This window comes from Mesoplodon mirus (genome assembly GCF_964341445.2).
Source record: "Mesoplodon mirus genome assembly, chromosome: 4".
Taxonomy (NCBI): domain Eukaryota; kingdom Metazoa; phylum Chordata; class Mammalia; order Artiodactyla; family Ziphiidae; genus Mesoplodon; species Mesoplodon mirus.
The window spans coordinates 147308362-147330321 of record NC_138979.1 but is presented as its reverse complement, the minus strand read 5'-3'; the positions used below and the strand labels follow the sequence as shown (position 1 = coordinate 147330321).

The 21960-nt window shown below is 35.9% G+C and overlaps 1 protein-coding gene across 1 annotated transcript in view; it reads right to left on the bottom strand.

Moving 5' to 3' along the window:
- Window positions 1–21960, bottom strand: part of LRRC9 (leucine rich repeat containing 9) — a gene marked incomplete at its 3' end in the record, with an annotated part of 95248 nt that overhangs the window by 5894 nt on the left and 67394 nt on the right. The window contains exons 26-29 of the mRNA XM_082617428.1: window positions 19195–19331; window positions 7567–7784; window positions 5637–5705; window positions 1174–1314 (exon numbers count right to left, since the gene is read on the bottom strand). Of these exons, the coding sequence (XP_082473554.1) occupies window positions 1174–1314; window positions 5637–5705; window positions 7567–7784; window positions 19195–19331 (565 nt within the window). The remainder of the gene's footprint in view (window positions 1–1173; window positions 1315–5636; window positions 5706–7566; window positions 7785–19194; window positions 19332–21960) is intronic.

Below are 21960 nucleotides of genomic sequence, written 5' to 3'. Positions count from 1 at the left end.
TATTTGTGATTTGTGTAATTGATCTTTTTCCAGACTTTACAGAGAATCCCATTTGGCTTTCATAGAAACATAGAAATAATAATTTAAAATTTGTACTAGTGTATCTGTTTATTTAAAATAAAAGTTACAAGTTTTTGAAAAAACACAGCCGACTCAATAAATATTTGAATCTATTGCTGAAGGCAAAGGTGAGCTTAGAGAGTAGCCTACTAGTATCAAACGGTTCAGTGTGCTCTGGGAACTCGTTAGTTTGTTTTACAAAGGGAGTGGAGAGTGTTGGGTAAGCCAGTGAGATAAATGAAAGCATCTACAGTAGTCTTATCTCTTTCCTCTTCAATTTAAATTATAAAAGTTCACTGACTAATGCCCTTGCTCTCTGGCTTTCACTGACAGTAGAGGTTCACTTACATTCTCACTGCCCCACCTTAGTCCAGGTCTTCATAATCTCTCTCTTGGATTATTCTAAAAGCCTCTTAGCTGGTTTCTCTGCCTCCAGCTCCTTCTTCCTTAAACCTTGCAAAGGCACAGCTCTAATAGTATTACTTCTTTGTTCAAAAACCATGGCTTTTCTGTGTTAAATTTAGTCTTTTAAGATAGTTATGAAAAATCCTGGTGGTCAGTGATAGAATTTCCAAATGATATGCTTTTGTGGCTTCTCTCTCTAACCTCTTCCCTGTCATGCTCAGATACCCTACTAGGGTTCATAGGCAAAAGGCCCAATTATTCTGCCAATATACAAGAAAAGAGGCACACACCTCCCTTGTTAGATGAACTACAGTCCAGAGAGTTTGAGGTCATTATTCCTTCCTTCCCTTTCTATCTCCTAAGTGGAGAGAGTTTTATTGTTAGTCACTGTTTATAAGAGTGATACGTTACAGTTTCTTACCTTCTAGCATTATCTGACATATGGAGCAAGAGGCACACAGTTTAAAATAATTTGCTTTATGTCAAAGTATGTTTTTTGAATAAGGAGCTTTCCTAGCTTCTATGTGTATGTGTTCTATTCAGCAGATCAAGCTGCTTTTGACAGTAATCACCAAATACATACTAAAATTATCTAGAAAAACATCATACATCAGGTTTAAACATTTAAGTAAAAACTCAAGACAGAATGTTCATCTACTAATAATTTATGTATTTAAAAAGAAAAAGTGTAAATAATAGAATTATTACCGAATTTTTCTTTGCTTGTGGTTCAGAGAAGTGAAATTCAGCTTTTGCCCTATCGTCTGAATTCACAGGGATTCCATCTAACATCTGTAAGTTAGGCAGTCGAAATATAAGCACGTGGCGATGTAGCATTTTTCTACAAATCTGAATAAAGTTAAAAATAACAATTCATTCCTTAAAAAAACTCTTTATTTCAAAGATTAACCTTTATAGAGAAGCATAGACAGCAGAGATGACAGGTAACAGCTAATTTGTAGTATTAAATGATATAAATACAAACTCCCTTTTTGAAAGATTTCTCAATTCCCTGTTATGCCAAATGAAGGTGAGAAGTTTTTTTTTTTTTTTTAAACAAGGCTACCACTTGGAGATTTAGTCTCTTTTTAGAGTATATGATATTGTTCATTAACTACAGGCAATCCCAACTCATGAATAGGATTATATTATAAAAGTTCACTTATAAGTAATTAGTTTGAAACTTGTATGATAATTTCCCATAGGCACTATGCAGTTTAATTCAATACACATCTATTGAACTGTATGATCCATCACTTCATAGTATTAACCTACTGTAAAAATACTTGCATATGTACGTAAGAAAGTGTGTAGAAAGTGTTAACGTAGTAGGCTTGAGGCTGTTATCTTTAGAAGGACCTGTTTGCAAGGAGCTCTTGACAAGTGTTTGGTACTTGGATTTTGGAAGCTCTCCCACCATTCCTTAACTGATAAGGGTAGTTCACTATGCCTGGACTGCTTATACAAACAATAGGATTCATGTTCAACCTGCTCTCCTTCTGGGAGCCTGGAATTTTGGTATGTGATTGGCACAGGGTACCTACATGACCAGCTTCCAAAAAAACCCTTGAATGCTATTAAGTCTAATGGGATTTCCTGGGCAGAAATATAACACATTTGTTGCTACATTTTTGTTGGTGTGTGAAGAGTGCACGCTGTGTGATCCCCTCATGTGAGGGAAAGAGCGTAAGGAAGCCTGCACATGGATTCCTCCAGACTCTGCCCATGTGTTTTTCCTTCATCACCTGGCTGTGTATCCTCATTACATCACAGTAATAAATCTTAGCCATGAGTATAGCTATATGCTAAGTCCCTTGACTTTTAGCAAATCTTCTAGCAAATCTCTGAATATAGGGATGATCTGGGGTACTGACAACACAGAAGAAATATGCAGCACTGTTTGTGATAACAAAAGAAAGAAAGAAAGATTATCATCAGAAGGGAATAAACTATTTTTTTTAAATGTAGTAGATACATATACATTAATTGAGAGAGATCTCTAAGCTGTAAATTGAGCTAAAAAAATGAGCACATTCAAGGCCACAAAGCCAGTTTCATAAAACCAAAGAATGTATAAATAGACTGTCTCTTCTGATTAAAATGTAATAACACTAGAAATAAATAATAAGATAACTAAAAATACCTAATAGGTTTGAAATTAACACACATACTCCTCAATAATTCACAGATTAAAGAAGAAATCTTTTGTAAAGTAGATTCTAAGATTTTTTTTTTGATGTGGACCATTTTTTAAAAAGTCTATTGAATTTGTTATAATATTGCTTCTGTTTCATGTTTTGGTTTTTTGGCTGCAAGGCATGTGGGATCCTAGCTCCTTGACCAGGGATCAAATCCACACCCGCTGCATTGGAGGGCAAAATCTTAACCACTGGACCACCAGGGAAGTCCCTGTAAAGTAGATTCTAAGAAATAGCAGGAAAAACACGACATATCAAAACTTTTAGGCTGTTGCTAAAGCAGTATTTTGTAACCTAAAATTTATTCATTTAGAAGAAATATTAAAAATTAATGAGCTAGGCATTCTACTCCAGAATATTTTTAAAAAGTAAATTCCAAGAAACTAAAGATAAAGGGTAGAAATTAATGAACAAAAAAGAAAAATTACACTTGATAAAACCAAAATATGGTTATTTGAAGATTAATATGATAGACAAACCTGTAGTAAGACTCATCAAGAATAAAAGAGAAAAAGCAAAAAAAGCCAACAAATTTAGATATAAAAAAGGTGACAAAACACAGATATAGTAGAGATTTTTAAAATTCATGAAAGTATTATGATGGAAGTACATTTAAAATTTAGATAAAAGAACAATTTTATTGAAAAATATAAGATCTCAATATTGACTTTTGAATAAATAGAAATTCCTTCTTGCCTTTTTGTTAAGAACAAGTGTAGTATCTGTTCTTATCAGTTTAATAGAAAATGGCTAGATAATATATATCAATTAAAGAGTTTGAATAAGTAGTTTAAAATCTAACTTCAAAAAATATTAAGTTCACATGGTTTTAGAGACAGGATCTAATTATCCTTCAAGGAACACACAAGTCTTCTTTTATATAAATTAATTCATAGACTAGAAAAAGAGGGAGAACTCCCCAATTAATTTTATGAGGCAAGAACAGCCTTGATGAACTTGAGTAGTATAATAAAGTAAAATTACAGAATAATTTTACTTATTTCCATAGAGATATGCTACATGAAATTTTAGCAAATTGAATCCAATAAAGTATAAAAGATGATGAAGTAGTATTCATCCCAGGAATTTAAGGATGGTTTAGCACCAGAATCTATTAATGTAATTTGCATATTAACAGATTAAAGAGAAATACTATATTACCAATTAGTTAAAATCCAGTGTCCATTCCTGATAAAAACGAGTAGTAAACTGAAATTAGAAAGGAACTGCCTTAAAATGTTGAAGGTTATCTACCCATAACCTACAGCAAACATATTTAATAGTGACAATTTAGAAGCATTCTTTTGAGGTCAGTAACTATCAGTGTGTCTATTCAGCACTGTACTAGAAGTCCTAGTCAGCATACTGACAGAAGTAAAGGAAATAAAACCATAAGGATTGGAAAGAAAGAGTCATTATTTGTAGATACTATGATTGTCTACAGAGAAAATCCAACAAAATTTACAATCCATTAGAATTTAAAAGAGAGTTCAGCAAGCTTCCTGGATAAAGAGTAATATGCAAAAATCAGAATTTCTATACTTTAGCAACAAACAACTAGAAAAATATAAAAAGATATTGTTTAAAACAGCTATTAAAACAACAGAATAAATCTTACCAAAGATGATTAAAACCTTTAGGAGAAAATCACAGACCTTTATTGAAGGACATAAAATAAACACAGGGATATTTGTGTTTGTGAGAGAGAAGGCTGAATGCTATAAATATTAGGGGAGACTGCTTATTGTATTGCTTTCTTGGTGGAAATAGCTCTATGATGTGGCACTACTGGCTCTCTCAGTCCCTTCACTCCTTCACTCGGGGAAGTAGAGCGACTTAACTGATAAATCTGGGAAGATTTTTTTTTTAATAAATTTATTTATTTTATTTATTTATTTTTGACTGCATTGGGTCTTTGCTGCTGCACACGGGCTTTCTCTAGTTGTGGCGAGCGGGGGCTACCCTTCGTTGTGGTGCGCGGGCTTCTCATTGCAGTGGCTTCTCTTGTGGAGCACAGGCTCTAGGTGCGTGGGCTTCAGTAGTTGTGGCGCATGGGCTTACTTGCTCTGCGGCATGTAGGATCTTCCTGGACCAGGGCTCGAACCTGTGTCCCCTGCATTGGCAGGTGGATTCTTAACCACTGCCCCACCAGGGAAGTCCCAATGTGGGAAGATTAAACTGGGTATGTTTAGCTCCTGTCTTTCCTCTTGAGAAGGAGCTTATTGCTGGGAGAATGCCTCTGCTCCTTCAGGAGAAGCTCTCCTCCCATGTGGAAAGGCCTCAGTGAAGTATTTCCTGCTACTGGGTCATCATGACTTACTTTTGGCATCTGTTAGCAGGCCCCTTTGGCTTTCTCACTAAGCTAAGCAAAATATTCTCAGCTCTCTATCTGCCACTGTCATATTTCTCAATTCGTTCAAATGTTAGGTGAGTAAGGATGCTACTTATTTGATCCCTTCAAAGACTCCGACGGGAAAGGTGGAAAATTTTTCCCAAAATTAATGTATAAATTCAGTGCAATTCCAATTAAAATATCAACAAGATTCTCATATAACTTGAGAAGCTGTTTACTGAAACTCATAGGAAGTGTAAAGGGCCAAGGATAGCCAAGACAGTGAAGAAAAAAAAGAGAAGGTGGAAGACAAGGAAAATTAGAGGTGCTTACTCTACTCGACATCAAGACTTAATGTAAAACTTTAGTGATTAACACAGTGTAATGTTATAGGGATTGACAAATAGGCCAATGAATACAAAGTAGAACCAAGAAGTAGACCCTCTTGTATATGACAATGACAGTTTATTTTGTAATCAGTTGGAAGAAGACACTAGTCAATAAATTGTGCTTGGATAACTGATTATGCATATGGAAACAGATAAAATTAAATCTTTTCTCACATTATATAAAAATAAATTATATATAACTATAAATTATATTTAAAATAAATTAATAATTTAGAAAAATAACACACTCACTGGATTGCCATAAACTGTAAGCTCTCTGAGGGAAGAGATACCATCAAGTTTTTCCAGTTCTGCCATATCCTATTAAAAAATTAAGCAGTAAGTTATTATTTGGTTAGACCCAACATCTTTAAATATATGCTGATTTGACGTAATTATATGTAAATGTTGGATTGCAACGAGTTCATGATTGAATCTTCTGAAGTGAGCTTGATTGACAATATTCTGTATTGTTGATTAAAGACAGATCTGTGTACTATTGACTCTAAATACATGACTGGGTAAAGATGACATGCTAACATGGGAAATAGGCCATACAGCAGCCCTTACTAAGAAAGACCATATTTTTTTCAGAAGACTTATGATCTATTCTAAAACTCTGATTATATTTGGTTAATTCCCAAGAGGATTGACCTAGATGTGTAGAAAAGGAGGTGAATCTAGTCTAAACAATTTCAAAGGTGCATATCAAACACAACCTTAACCATGAAGGAGCATGTCATATTGAATGGACTTAATACTGATATGTCTGATGGTAATGTATATAGTTGAAAAACTATTTCTCTAGTTGAATGACTTGCCTTTGATACTGGATGGGATTATTTATTATTATCTATTTAACATTGGTGAAAGTTTGCAAATATATTTAGTTTCTGCAAAGTTATTTCTAAAATGCTATTGCTGACAAAATTTAGGCAACAAGATCAGCTTCAGGTCGTTGCTAGTTCATAGTAATAAAACAAAGTTATTGATATGCTCCTCTTCTTATTTGGGATGACTAGTGGGTTTAGCCAATTCATCTAGTAACTATAAAAATTTTTAGACCTATTTTAGATCACTTGGAAGTGGAATTTGAGAAGCCACAGGAATGCCCCAGACCCTGTGTATCCTTGAAATTATTAGTAAAGCTTGATACTGGGTAAGGTCTCAGATTCATATAAGTTGATTTGACATATTCTTTGTGTTAGCTCAGTTGCTATCACTGGAAAGAGTTCCTATAGGATAGCAATTATTCTAATTTAGATTTCTTCTGGATAAAGCTTTGGAAGAACCATTGCCAGTTTTGGCAGGCTTTTTCTCAGATGAATGTTGTTTGACCCTTGATGTGTGAGTTGTATCTAATTTTCTCTGTATATATATTTCCTAGTTGCTGTGTAGAAAGGGGCACTGTTCATGATTTCCTTGTAGCCTTGAACAGGCTTTTATATCACTCCAGAAAAGACTTCCTGAACTCCAGCAAGAAGAGCCACTAACAAATATTGATCATGTATCTACTATGTACCAGACGCTTTGCTATATACTAATACAAATGTGGGCAAGAAAGACTGGTCCCTGCCCTTGCAGGGCAGTATACAGTTCAGTTTGTCTTCAAGATTGTCTTAGAGGTGTGGGCAGAAATATCAAAATTGGTAAAAGGAGGGCTAACCGATCATCAGCAAAACACTGAGAGAAATGTTAGGAGAAATACCTTCAACCCTCTTATCTGCATACTACCTCAGAAGAGAGTTTGGGCAGGCTCAGTTGGGGCAGTGGCCTAATGGAAATTGGCTGAATTATGAGCAGGTGAAACAAATGCAGGATGCTAGCTTAGGAAGCCTTGAGTGGGGAAAGATGGATTATTAAAGCCAAGTCGAAGTCCATTATCAGGAGTTGATTCAAATGTCAGGTAGACCAAGTACATATGTTAAGTTTAAAGGGGAAGAGGGCATCTGAGATTGAGATGCACAAATAGCTTGGACCAAGAGAAGTCAGGAACAGATCTCTTAGAGGATCTGCAGGTAGATGCGTGTGGGTTGGTTGGGTTTTTAAGTCTAGCAGCAGGGTGAGCATTTCTGCATCCCATATAAATGATAAATAACACACTAGCAAAATTTTCATTGGTGTGCTTGGAAGCTTTATATTCAAAGGAGTTAAGTCTTGTAAATCTCATAAATAATGTTACCTGGATTTTATTATATCCTAGGAAGAGTTTCTCTAGTTTTACCAAAGGTTGTAATTTGCTCAGCTCTCGTAGTCTGTTTTCCTCTAGGTGAAGTGCCAACAGAGAGCTTGGTTTGGCAAAGGCACTATCATTAAAGGCTCTGATGTGGTTATGGTCCACTACCAATTCCTGAAGGACTTCTAAGTTGTCAAGCCCTTCAACTTGACTGATTTCATTACCTGAAAAAGATAACTCATGATATGTCAAGTGAGCCCAAACTGAATAAAAGTTATCTATCTTCATTTAAATATTTTTTTATCAAATGATTCTTTAAGAAGTGAAGTATTAAAAAGAACATATTTCCAAGGAGAAACAGAAATGTAATTTACAGGAAGGTACCATCATCATCAAATAATATTTGGCAAAATTTCTCCTTTAAGATATGATGTACAAAATGTACTGAATTGACCCAATCTGTCTGTTCAACAGTTAAGTGCTAAAATAGTTGATACTGATAAAAGTAGATGTATAAAAGTGCTGCAGAAGATATGCTTCCTATCTCATACAGCTCAATAACAAAAAAACAACCCAATCAAAAAATGGGCAGAGGACCTAAATAGACATTTCTCCAAAGAAGACATACAGATGGCTGAAGCATATGAAAAGATGCTCAACATTGCTAATTATTAGAGAAATGCAAATCAAAACTACAATGAGGTACCACCTCATAATGGTCAGAATGGCCGTCATTAAAAAGCCTATAGACACTTAGGTTGCTTCTATGTCCTGGCTATTATAAATAGTGCTGCAATGAACATTGTGGTACATGACTCTTTTTGAGTTATGGTTTTCTCAGGGTATATGCCCAGTAGTGGGATTGCTGGGTCGTATGGTAGTTCTATTTTTAGTTTTTCAAGGAACTTCCATACTGTTCTCCATAGTGGCTGTATCAATTTACATTCCCATCAGATGAATGGATAAAGAAGATATGGCACATATATACAATGGAATATTACTCAGCCATAAAAAGAAACGAAATTGAGTTATTTGTAGTGAGGTGGATGGACCTAGAATCTTTCATACAGAGTGAAGTAAGTCAGAAAGAGAAAAACAATTACAGTATGCTCACACATATATATGGAATCTAAAAAAAAATGGTTCTGAAGAACCTAGGGGCAGGACAGGAATAAAGATGCAGACGTAGAGAGTGGACTTAATGGCTTGGGGAGGGGGAAGCGTAAGCTGGGATGAAGTGAGAGAGTGGTATGGACATATATACACTACCAACTGTAAAATAGATAGCTCGTGGGAAGCAGCCACACAGCACAGGGAGATCAGCTCGGTGCTTTGTGACCACCTAGGGGGTGGATAGGAAGGGTGGGAGGGAGACGCAAGAGGGAGGAGACATGGGGATATATGTATACATATAGCTGATTCACTTTGTTATACAGCAGCAACTAACACAACAATGTAAAGCAATTATACTCCAATAAAGATGTTTTTAAAAAGTCTATAAATAATAGATGCTAGAAAGGTTGCAGAGAAAAGGGAACCCTCCTACACTGTTGGTGGGAATGTAAATTGGTGCAGCCACTATGCAAAACAATATGGAGGTGCCTGAAAAAGCTAAAAATAGAGATGCCATATGATCCAGCAATCCCACTCCTGGGCATATATCTGGAGAAAACCATAATTCAAAAAGATGCATGCACCCCAATGTTCATTGCAGCACTATTTACAATATCCAAGACATGGAAGCAACCTAAATGTCCATCAACAGATGAATGGATAAAGAAGATATGGTACATAGATACAATGGAATGTTACTCAGCCATAAAAAAGAATGAGATAATGCCATTTGCAGCTACACGGATGGACCTAGAGATTATCATACTAACTGAAGTAAGTCAAAAAGAGAAAGACAAATACCATATGATATCACTTAAATGTGGAATCTAAAATATGACACAAATGAACCCATCCACAGAACAGAAACAGACTCACAGACATAGAGAACAGACTGTGGTTGCCAAGAGGGAGAGGGGGTGGGGGAAATATGTACTGGAGTTTGGGACTAGCAGATGCAAACTATTATATATAGAATGGATAAACAACAAGAGCCTACTGTGTAGCACAGGGAACTATATTCAATATCCTGTAATAAGTCATAATGGAAAAGAATATGAAAAAGACTATATATATATATGTATAACTGAATCACTTTGATGTACACCAGGAACTAACACAGCATTGTAAATCAACTATAATTTAATTTTAAAAACAAACAAACAAAAACAACTTTAAAAAAAAGACCAAAATGCACCAGGAAGTAGTTAGAAAAGCAAAAAAAAAAAAAGATACACTTCCTGAGTATACTGGGTTATTCTAATAGGTATTCAAATAGGTATATCTAATTATTTATTAAAATAAACTAATTTGTTGTCATGTTAGGTTGGAAGAATATACCTTAATTATGCTGTTATTTCTTTCTCAACATATTTTTGCCCTGCAACTACATTAAAAAATTAAGAATTTATTACATTCATTAAAACCTCAATCCTTTCATTATAACCTATGATTTCTCTCAGCTGTAGCAATCAATAGTTTTATACGTATGAATGATAACTTATATAAGAAGAGAACCCTTGAGTTGACCAAATGCTTTTATGTGTGTTTTCTATTAGATTCTTAAAATAGGACAGGGAAAATTTTATCCTTTTTTAATGATCAGAAAACTGAGGGTCAGAGAAACTGTCTTGCTCGATGACATAAAAGTGGCAATACCAGGCCTACCCTAGACCTTTTACAATGCTGCTTCTGTGCCATTCTATCTTTCATCCATTATTTATCCTCTTTGTTACTGGACTGAATTGTGTCCCCCCTAATTAATATGTGGAAGTCTTAACCCCTAGCCCCTCAGAACATTGCTGTATTTCGGTCTTTAAAGAGGTAACTAACGTTAAATGAGGTCATTGGGTGATCACTAATCCAATATCTCTGGTGTCCTTATGTGAAGAGGAGATTAGGACACAGAGGGAAGGCCATGTGAAGATACAGAGTACAATTATAAGCCAAGAAGAGAGGCCCTCAGAAGTGACCAACCCTGCTGATATCTTGATCTTGGACTTCTGGCCTCCAGAACTGTGAGGAAATAAATTTTTGTTTAAGCCACCCAGGCTGTGGTACTTTGTTATTGCAGTCCTAGCAAACTAATATATTACTGAACATGTGATCCCACTTTCTTGGAGTTCTTCTCTTTGTAATTTAACATATTTAATTGAACTTAAGACGCCAACAATTGTTAAGATATGTCAATATTTTATGTATACTAAGAAAGGAAAAAAACATGGCTAGATAAACTATGTTATGCCATCAATTAAGATACAACCTGATTTCAAGACATGTTAAAATATAAAAAGTAGGTGTCTCAGAATTGATGAAATATGAGAAAGTTACCTTATTTTGTTTTATTCCTTAGAGAAATTGATAACATCATGACCTTCAATAAAATTGCTCACAGAATTAAATCACAGACTTTGAAACATTACCAGTGCCTTACTTAAGAATGAAAAAAAGACTGTTCAAGTCAGACTGAGAAAAATGACTCAGTTGTGTTAATATATTACTTTCATGAAATTATGTATTTGGACGGTCACTTTTAATAAAGTCCAGTGGTATAAAAATCACGTGAAATAGCTTTAAGTGCTGAATAATGTCTACAGTAGCATATTTTTGGCTATTTTTCATTTTAGAATGCTCACTAAACATATTTAAGAGAGAAAACTCCAAAACAAGAGTGCTAAATGTGATTTCAGGGATCTTATATTTAACTAGCAGAATTTGCCATTGTTAGAAAACTCCCACTTATTTATTTACTTTTAAATCTTTAAAAATTTTACTTCTGAGATATTATTTATTTCCTTCTTAACAGTTCATTTTTCTTTAATATCTTTATTGGAGTATAATTGCTTTACAATATTGTGTTAGTTGCAGCTGTATAACAAAGCGAATCAGATATATGTATACATATATCCCCATATCCCCTCCCTCTTGCAACTCCCTCCCACCCTCCTTATCCCACCCCTCTAAGTGGTCACAAAGCACCAAGCTGATCACCCTGTGTGATGCAGCTGCTTCCCACTAGCTAGCTATTTTACATTTGGTAGTGTATATATGTCAGTGCTACTCTCTAACTTGGTCCCAGCTTACCCTTCCCCCTCCCCACGTCCTCAAGTCCATTCTCTACATCTGCGTCATCTACATCTTTATTCCTGTCCTGCCCCTATGTTCATCAGAACCATTTTTTCTTTTTTTTTTTAGATTCCATATTTATGTGTTAGCATACGGTATTAGCTTTTCTCTTTCTGACTTACTACACTCTGTATGACAGAGTCTAGGTCCACCCACCTCACTACAAATAGCCCAATTTTGTTTCCTTTTATGGCTGAGTAATAGTCCATTGTATATATGTGCCACATCTTCTTTATCCATTCATCTGTTGATGGATACTTAGGTTATTTCCATATTCTGGCTATTGTAAATGTGTTGCAATGAACATTCTGGTATATGACTCTTTCTGAATTATGGTTTTCTAGGGTATATGCCCATAGTGGGATTGCTGGGTCATATGGTAGCTCTATTTTTAGTTTTTTAAGGAACCTCCATACTGTTCTCCATAGTGGCTGTATCAATTTACATTCCCACGAACAGTGCAAAAGGGTTCCCTTTTCTCCACACGCTCTCTAGCATTTATTGTTTGTAGATTTTCTGATGATGGCCATTATGAACGGTGTGAGGTGATACCTCATTGTAGTTTTTTTTTTTTTTTTTTTTTTGCGGTATGCAGGCCTCTCATCTCTGTGGCCTCTCCCATTGTGGAGCACAGGCTCTGGACACGCAGGCTCAGCGGCCATGGCTCACGGGCCCAGCCGCTCCGTGGCATGTGGGATCCTCCCACACCGGGGCATGAACCCGTGCCCCCTGCATCAGCAGGCGGACTCGCAACCACTGCGCCACCAGGGGAGCCCCTCATTGTACTTTTGATTTGTATTTCTCTAATGATTAGTGATGGTGAGCATCCTTTCATGTGTTTGTTGGCATTCTGTATATCTTCTTTGGAGAAACGTCTATTTAGATCTTCTGCCCATTTTTGGATTGGGTTGTTTGTTCTTTTGATATTGAGCTGCATGAGCTGTTTATATATTTTGGAGATTAATCCTTTGTCCCTTGATTCGTTTGCAGATATTTTCTCCCATTCTGAGGGTTGTCTTTTCGTCTTGTTTATGGTTTCCTTTGCTGTGCAAAAGCTTTGAAGTTTCATTAGGTCTCATTTGTTTATTTTTGTTTTTATTTCAAAACAAAAAGGGTGGGTCAAAAAGGATCTTGCTGTGGTTTATGTCAAAGAGTGTTCTTCCTATGATTTCCTCTAAGAGTTTTATAGTGTCTAGCCTTACATTTAGGTCTCTAATCCATTTTGATTTTACTTTTGTGTATGGTGTTAGGAAGTGTTCTAATTTCATTCTTTTACTTATAGCTGTCCAGTTTTCCCAGCACCACTTATTGAACAGGCTATCTTTTCTGCATTGTATATTCTTGCCTCCTTTATCAAAGATAAGGTGACCATATGTGCATGGGTTTATCTCTGAGCTTTCTATCCTGTTCCATTGATCTATATTTCTGTTTTTGTGCCAGTACCATACTGTCTTGATTACTGTAGCTTTGTAGTATAGGCTGAAGTCAAGGAGCCTGATTCCTCCAGATCCATTTTTCTTTTTCAAGATTGCTTTGGTTATTTGGGGTCTTTCCACACAAATTGTGAAATTTTTTGTTCTAGTACTATGAAAAATGCCCTTGGTAGTTTGATAGGGATTGCAATGAACCTGTAAATAGCTTTGGGTACTATAGTCATTTTCACAATGTTGATTCTTCCAATCCAAAACATGGTATATCTCTCCATCTGTTGGTATCATCTTTAATATCTTTCATCAGTGTCTTATACTTTTCTGCATACAGGTCTTTTGTCTCCTGAGGTAGGTTTATTCCTAGGCATTTTATTCTTTTTGTTGCAATGGTAAATGGGAGTGTTTCCTTAATTTCTCTTTCAGATTTTTCAACATTAGTGTATAGGAATGCAAGAGATTTCTGTGCATTAATTTTGTATGCTGCTACTTAACCAGATTCACTGATTAGCTTTACTAGTTTTCTGGTAGCATCTTTAGGATTCTCTATGTAAAGTATCATGTCATCTGCAAACAGTGCCAGCTTTACTTCTTCTTTTCTGATTTGTATTCCTTTTATTTCTTTTTCTTCTCTAATTGCTGTGGCTAAAACTTCCAAAGCTATGTTGAATAATAGTGGTGAAAGTGGGATCCTTGTCTTGTTCCTGATTTTAGAGGAAATGGTTTCAGTTTTTCACCATTGATAATGATGTTGGTTGTGGGTTTGTCATATATGGCCTTTATTATGTTGAGGTAAGTTCCCTCTATGCCTACTTTCTGGAGAGTTTTTTATCATAAATGCATGTTTAATTTTGTTGAAAGCTTTTTCTACAGCTATGGAGATGATCATATGGTTTTTATCCTTCAGTTTGTTAATATGGGGTATCACATTGATTGATTTGCATATATTGAAGAATCCTTGCATCCCTGGGATACACCCCCACTTGATCATGGTGTATGATCCTTTTAATGTGCTGTTGGATTCTGTTTGCTAGTATTTTGTTGAGGATTTTTGCATCTATGTTCATGAGTAACATTGGTCTTTAGTTTTCTTTTTTGTGACATCTTTGGTTTTGGCATCAGGGTGATGGTGGCCTTGTAGAATGAGTTCGGGAGTGTTCCTCCCTCTGCTATATTTTGTAAGAGTTTGAGAAGGATAGGTGTTAGCTTTTCTCCAAAAGTTTGATAGAATTCGCCTGTGAAGCAATCTGGTCCTGAACTTTATGTTTGTTGGAAGATTTTTAATCACACTTTCAACTTCAGGGCTTGTGGTTGGTCTGCTTATATTTTCTATTTCTTCCTGGTTCAGTCTCAGAAGGTTGTGCTTTTCTAAGAATTTGTCCCTTTCTTCCAGGTTGTCCATTTTTTTGGCATACAGTTGCATGTAGTAATCCCTCATGATTCTTTGTATTTCTGTAGTGTCAGTTGTTACTTCTCCTTTTTCATTTCTAATTCTGTTGATTTGAGTCTTCTCCCTTTTTTTCTTGAAAAGTCTGGCTAATGGTTGATCAATTCAGTTTATCTTCTCAAAGAACCAGCTTTTAGTTTTATTGTTCTTTGCTATTGTGTCCTTCACTTCTTTTTCATTCATTTCTGACCTTATCTTTATGATTTCTTTCCTTCTGCTAACTTTGGGGCTTTTCTGTTCTTCTTCCTCTAATTGCTTTAGGTGTAAGTTTAGGTTGTTTATTTGAGATTTTTCTTGTTTCTTGATGTAGGATTGTATTGCTATAAACTTCCCTCTTAGACCTGCTTTTGATGCATCCCATAGGTTTTGGGTTGTTGTGTTTTCATTGCCATTTGTTTCTAGGTATTTTTTGATTTCCTCTTTGATTTCTTCCGTGATCTCTTCGTTATTTGGTAGCATATTGTTTAGCCTCCATGTGTTTGTATTTTTTACATTTTCTTTCCTGTAATTGATATCTAGTCTCATAGCATTGTGGTTGGAAAAGATACTTGATACGATTTCAATTTTCTTAAATTTACCAAGGCTTGATTTGTGGCCCAAGATATGATCTATCCTGGAGAATGTTCCATGAGCACTTGAGAAGAAAGTGTATTCAGTCATTTTTGGATGGAATGTCCTATAAATATCAATTAAGTCCATCTTGTTTAATGTATCATTTAAAGCTTGTGTTTCCTTATTTATTTTCATTTTGAATGATCTGTCCATTGGTGAAAGTGGGGTGTTAAAGTCCCCTACTATGAATGTGTTACTGTCTATTTCCCCTTTTATGGCTGTTAGCATTTGCCTTATGTATTGAGGTGCTCCTATGTTGGGTGCATAAATATTTACAATTGTTATATCTTCTTCTTGGATTGATCCTTAGCTCATTATGTAGTGTCCTTGTCTCTTGTAATAGTCTCTATTTTAAAGTCTATTTTATCTGATATGAGATTTGCTACTCCAGCTTTCTTTTGATTTCCATTTGTGTGGAATATCTTTTTCCATCACCTCACTTTCAGTCTGTATGTGTCTCTAGGTCTGAAGTGGGTCTCTTGTAGACAGCATATATATGGGTCTTGTTTTTGTATCCATTCAGCCAGTCTATGTCTTTTGGTTGGAGCATTCAATCCATTTACATTTAAGATAATTATCGATATGTATGTTCCTATTACCATTTGCTTAATTGTTTCGGGTTTGTTATTGTAGGTCTTTTCCTTCTCTTGTGTCTCCTGTCTATAGAAGTTCCTTAGGCATTTGTTGTAAAGCTGGTTTGGTAGTGTTGAATTCTCTTCACTTTTGCTTGTCTGTAAAGGTTTTAATTTCTCCATTGAATCTGAATGAGATCCTTGCTGGGTAGAGTTATCTTGGTTGTAGGTTTTTCCCTTTCATCACTTTAAACATGTCCCTTCTGGCTTGCAGAGTTTCTGCTGAAATATCAGCTGTTAACCTTATGGGGATTCCCTTGTATGTTATTTGTTGTTTTTCCCTTGCTGCTTTTAATATTTTTTCTTTGTATTTAATTTTTGATAGTTTGATTAATATGTGTCTTGGTGTGTTTCCCCTTGGATTTATCCTGTATGGGACTCTCTGTACTTCCTAGACTTGATTGACTATTTCCTTTCCCATGTTAGGGAAGTTTTCAACTATAATCTCTTCAAATATTTTCTCAGATCCCTTTTTCTCTTCTTCTTTGGGACCCCTATAATTCGAATGTTGGTGTGTTTAATGTTGTCCCTGAGGTCTCTGAGGCTGTCCTCAATTCTTCTCATTCTTTTTTGTTTATTCTGCTCTTTGGTAGTTTTTTCCACTATTTTATCTTCCAGGTCACTTATCCGTTCTTCTGCCTCAGTTATTCTGCTATTGATCCCTTCTAGAGAATATTAAATTTCATTTCTTGTGTTCTTCATCATTGTTTGTTTGCTCTTTAATTCTTCTAGGTCCTTGTTAAACGTTTCTTGTATTTTCTCCATTCTGTTTCCAAGATTTTGGAGCATCTTTACTGTCATTTCTCTGAGTTCTGTTTTATGTAGCTGCCTATTTCCCCTTCATTTGTTTGGTCTGGTGGGTTTTTACCATACTCCTTCATCTGCTGCATATTTCTGTCTTCCCATTTAGCTTAACTTACTGTGTTTGGGGTCTCTTTTTCACAGCATGCAGGTTCGTAATTCCTGTTGTTTTTGGTGTCTGCCCCCTGTGAGTAAGGTTGGTTCAATGGCTTGTGTAGGCTTCCTGGTGGAGGGCACTGGTGCCTGTGTTCTGGTGGGTTGGGCTGGCTGTTGTCTTTCTGGTGAGCAGGGCTGCATCTGGTGGTGTGTTTTGGGGGTGTCTGTGCATTTAGTATGATTTTAGGTAGCCTCTCTGCTAATCCGTGGGATTGTGTTCCTGTCTTGCTAGTTGTTTGGCATGGGGTGTCCAGCACTGGAGCTTGCTAGCCATTGAGTGGAGCTGGGTCTTAGTGTTGAGACAGAGATCTCTGGGAGAGCTCTTGCCAATTGTTATTACTTGGGGCTGGGAGGTCTCTGGTGGTCCAATGTCCTTAACTTGGCTCTCCCACCCCAGACACTCAGGCCTGCTATCAGGCCAGAGCATCAAGACCCTGTCAGCCACATGGCTCAGAAGAAAAGGGAGAAAAAAAGAAAGAAAAAATAAATTAATTAAATTAAATTAAAATTAAAAAAAATTAATTATTAAAATAAAAAATTAAAACGTAATTAAAAAAAGAAGAGAGCAACCAAACCAATAAACAAATCCACCAATGATAACAAGCGCTAAAAACTATACTAAGATAAACATAAAAATCAGAAACAAGTCAGTCTCAGACAGCAAACCTGAAGTCTACAATTTACCGTCTCCACCAGTGAAGGGGCTTCCTATTATGTAGAAACTTTTCCTCCTTCACAGCTCCCTCCCAGAGGTGGAAGTCCCGTCCCTATTCTTTTGTCTCTGTTTTTACTTTTTTTTGTTGTTCCACCCAGGTACGTAGGGATTTCTTGCCCTTGGGAAGTCTGAGGTCTTCTGCCAACGTTTAGTAGGTGTTCTGTAGGAGTGTTCCACATACAGATGTATTTTTGATGTATTTGTGAGGAGGAAGGTGATCTCCACGTCCTACTCCTCCACCATCTTGATGGTCTCCCAACTCCCACTTATTTAACTAGATAGTTACATTTTAGATAAATTTGACTCTTAACCCTTAAGATTCTAACTTGCTTCCCTACAGCCCCACCCTGCCCTTTCCCTAAAGACTGTACCTTTCCCACCATCTTGCAAACTTAACACAACATGTGAAATGTAATTTCATTAACTCTACGGTAGACCATGGCATGGCCTTATCTTATCACTGCCTACATTTGTGTACTCCTCTACAACTTTTGCCCTCTTCCCTCTTTAGACTGACCTTAGAATTTTCTCCTCCTGTTCAGTATCTTTAACCTAACTCACCTCTTTACAAACCTTTAAAATATGCTTTTAATTTCACTAGCTACCATCTGATCTCTTACCTTCTTTTCAGGGACAAGTTCCTTGAGCATGCAACCTCTGTTTGTTGTCTTTACTGCCTATCCAACCACTTCCCTCTATATTGCTTTCACTTTGGTTTTTGCTCTTCCCACACTTCCAAATCTGATACTCTGAAGGTTACTAGTGGTCTCCTTTTTTGTTGAATCCAATTGTGTACATCCAGTATTTTTTTCATAGGCCTCATTCTTTTTGTCATTTGACTTTAGGTCAATCACCCTCATTTCTCCTGACATTTAGAGTTTGTATTTCTTGGTTTTCTTTCAAAATTTTGTGAATGTCTCCTTTACTGGTGGTTATTCCACCCTTCTTAATACTGGGTGTGGGATGTGGAAGGGAATTGCTGAGAGGTAGTGGGTTTGTCTCCACATCTCTTTTTGGCTTTTCATTCTTCCTCTATACTTATTTCCTAAGTAAGCACATATGCTATGACTTTACCTGTTACCTCCACTGGGATAATTCTAAAAGATACATCTCCAGTTCTGACCTGTGGTGCAGTACTACAACTTGAAAAAGTTTCCATTTTAATGTCTCAAATTTGTCACAACACTAACTAATCTTTCCCTAGCTTTAGTACCTCATTTTGCCCAATCTCTTAATGGGCAAACATCTTGAACTATTTTTCTTTCCTTGTATATCTAGTCATTAAGTACTAATATTTACTTCTTTTAAACTGCATTTTGGACTCACCCTTTCCACTGACACCACTCTAGCCCCATTATGTCATTCATGCTGCATAGAAAATGCCATGTGTTTTGGTGTCAGAGCTAGAATGCAATATTCTATAGCTCTAGAATATCACATTTACATTATTTATATAAATAACCCAAGATAAACCCATTAGTGATTACTAAAATATTTTTGTCAATGAATCTGTTTTAATGTTGATGCTTATATTTGCTTTCAAAACAGGATGATAATCAAATCAGTTTTTAATAATAAAGACTTACACATGAACAGGTTGCTACTCACCCTGAAGAAAGAGGAATTTTAAATTTCTTAGTCTGTTAAGTTGTAGCTGAATCAGATTACAAATTCCATTGTAGCCCAAATGAAGAACTTCTAAACTGTGCATTATTGGAGGCAAATTTTCACTGCTCATTGTATCTCTGAAACACACATGTAAGTTTGAGCCCATAAACTTAATTTCAAACCAGCTGTTTGTATAAACATGAAAAGACAGTTTAGTATGTACTTACTATAAATTGAAGTTTAAAAAGAAAAAGAATGTATTTACTAATAAATCAAACTATAATATTCTGTCTTCATAATTTATATAATAATGACGTTTTCTTCTTTAAAAACAGTTTTATATGCTAAAGAACAAAGAAATACAGAAAGAGTTACTTGAAATAAAAAAGCAAGAGCCAGTGCAATCAGGCAAGGAAAAGAAAAATACAAATGTATTCAGATTGGAAAGGAATTAGTAAAACTGTCTTTACTCTCAGATGACAGGATCTTATATTTAGAAAATCCTTAGGAATCCACCAAAAAAACTATTATTGCACCAATAAATGAGTTCAGCAAGATTACAGGGTAAAAGATTAATCTACAGAAATTAACTGAATTTCTATACATCTTCAATAAACTGAGAATGAAATTAAGACTTCTATTCACAATAGTATAAAAAAGGATAAAATACTTCACAAAAAATTAACAAAAGGAGTACAAAATGTCTACACAGAAGACTACAAAATATTGCTGAGATAAATTAAATATCTAAATAAATGGAGAAATATTCCGTGTTCACAGATTAGAAGACTCACTATTACTACTAAGATGGTAGTTGTTCCAAAATTGATCAGTAGTTTCAATTCAATCTCTATCAAAATTCCAGCAGGTTTTCGTTCTTTCTCCAGAAAATAACCATCTCATCGTAACAGTTATAAGGAAATGCAAATAACCCAGAATATCCAAAACAATCTTTAAAAGGAACAAAGTTGGAGGGCTTACATGTCCTGATTTCAAAACTTATAAAGCTGCAGTAATCAAACCAGTCTGGAACTGGCAAAAGGACAGACACCTAGATCAATGGAATAGAATTAAGAGTCCAGAAACAAACTTTTATATTTGTGGTCAATTGATTTTCAACAAAGGTACCAAGGAAACTCAGTGGGGGAAAGGATAGTATATTAAACAAATGGTGCTGGAACAAATGAATATACACGTGCAAAAAGATGAATTTAGCCCTCACATTTTACCTCACAACATGTACAAAAATAAACTCAAAATGGATCATAGTCCTAAATGTAAGAGGAAAAAAGTTTTTTTTGAAGAAAACATGTGAGAAAATCTTTGTGAACTTAGGTTAGGCAAAGAGTTCTTAGGTACAACAACAAAATCATAATCTGTAAGAGAAAAAGTTAATAAATTGGACTTTATCAAAATTAAAATTCTTTTAAAAGACACCGTTTAAGAAAATTAAAAGACAAGCCACACATTGAGAGAAAATACTTGTAAATCATTTATTTGATAAAGGGCTTGTATCCAGAATATTTAAAGAACTCAATAATAAAAATCCAAACAACATAATTGAAAAATAAGCAAAAGATTTAAACAGTCACAAATAAGATATAATAATGGCTGATAAGCATATGAAAAACTGCTCAACATTAGTCATGAGGGAAATGCAAGCTAAAACCACAGGGCTTCCCTGGTGGCGCAGTGGTTGAGAGTTCACCTCCCAATACAGGGGACACGGGTTCGTGCCCCGGCCCAGAAAGCTCCCACGTGCCACGGAGCGGCTGGGCTCCGTGAGTCATGGCTACTGAACCTGCGTGTCCGGAACCTGTGCTCCGCAACGGGAGAGGCCACAGCAGTGAAAGCAAAAACCCAGCGAATTAAAACCACAATAAAATACTTCTTTTTTTTTTTTTTTTTTTTTTTTTTTACGGTACGCAGACCTCTCACTGATGTGGCCCCTCCCGCCGCAGAGCACAGGCTCCGGACGCGCAAGCTCAGCGGCCATGGCCCACGGGCCCAGCCGCTCCACGGCACGTGGGGTCCTCCCGGACGGTGGCACAAACCCGCGTCCCCTGCATCGGCAGGCGGACTCTCAACCACTGCGCCACCAGGGAAGCCCAAGATACTTCTTTAACTCCACTAGAATGGCTGTAATCAAAAACACAGACAACAAGTGTTGGTGTGGATGTGGGGAAATTAGAACCTTCAAAAATTTTTGGTAATGTAAAGTGGTGCAACCACTTTGGAAAACAGTGTGGCAGTTTCTTAAAAGTTAAACATTAAATTACCATACGACTCAGGAATTTCACTCTTATTTGTCTACTCAAGAGAAATGTGAACATGAGCACATACAAATACTTATACACAAATCTTTATAGCATCATTATTCATACCAACCCCAAAGTGGGAACAATCCAAATGTCTATCAACTGGTGAATAGATAAACATGATGTGGCATATATCCAGACAATGGAATGCCCAACATATTCAGCAATAAAAAAAGAATGAACTACTAATAGATGCTATAACATGGATGAATCTCAAAAACATTATTCTAAGTGTAAGAAGTCAAATGCAAAAGACCACATATTATATGATTCCATTTATATAAAATGTCTAGAAAACATAACTCTATAGAAAGTAGATTAGTGGTTTCTTGGACCTAGAGGTGCAAAAGGGAATTGACTCCAAATAGACACAAGGCATCTCTCTTGTGTGATGGAAATGTTCTAAAACTGTACTGCAGTAGGTAGTAGTTGCACAACTCTATAAATT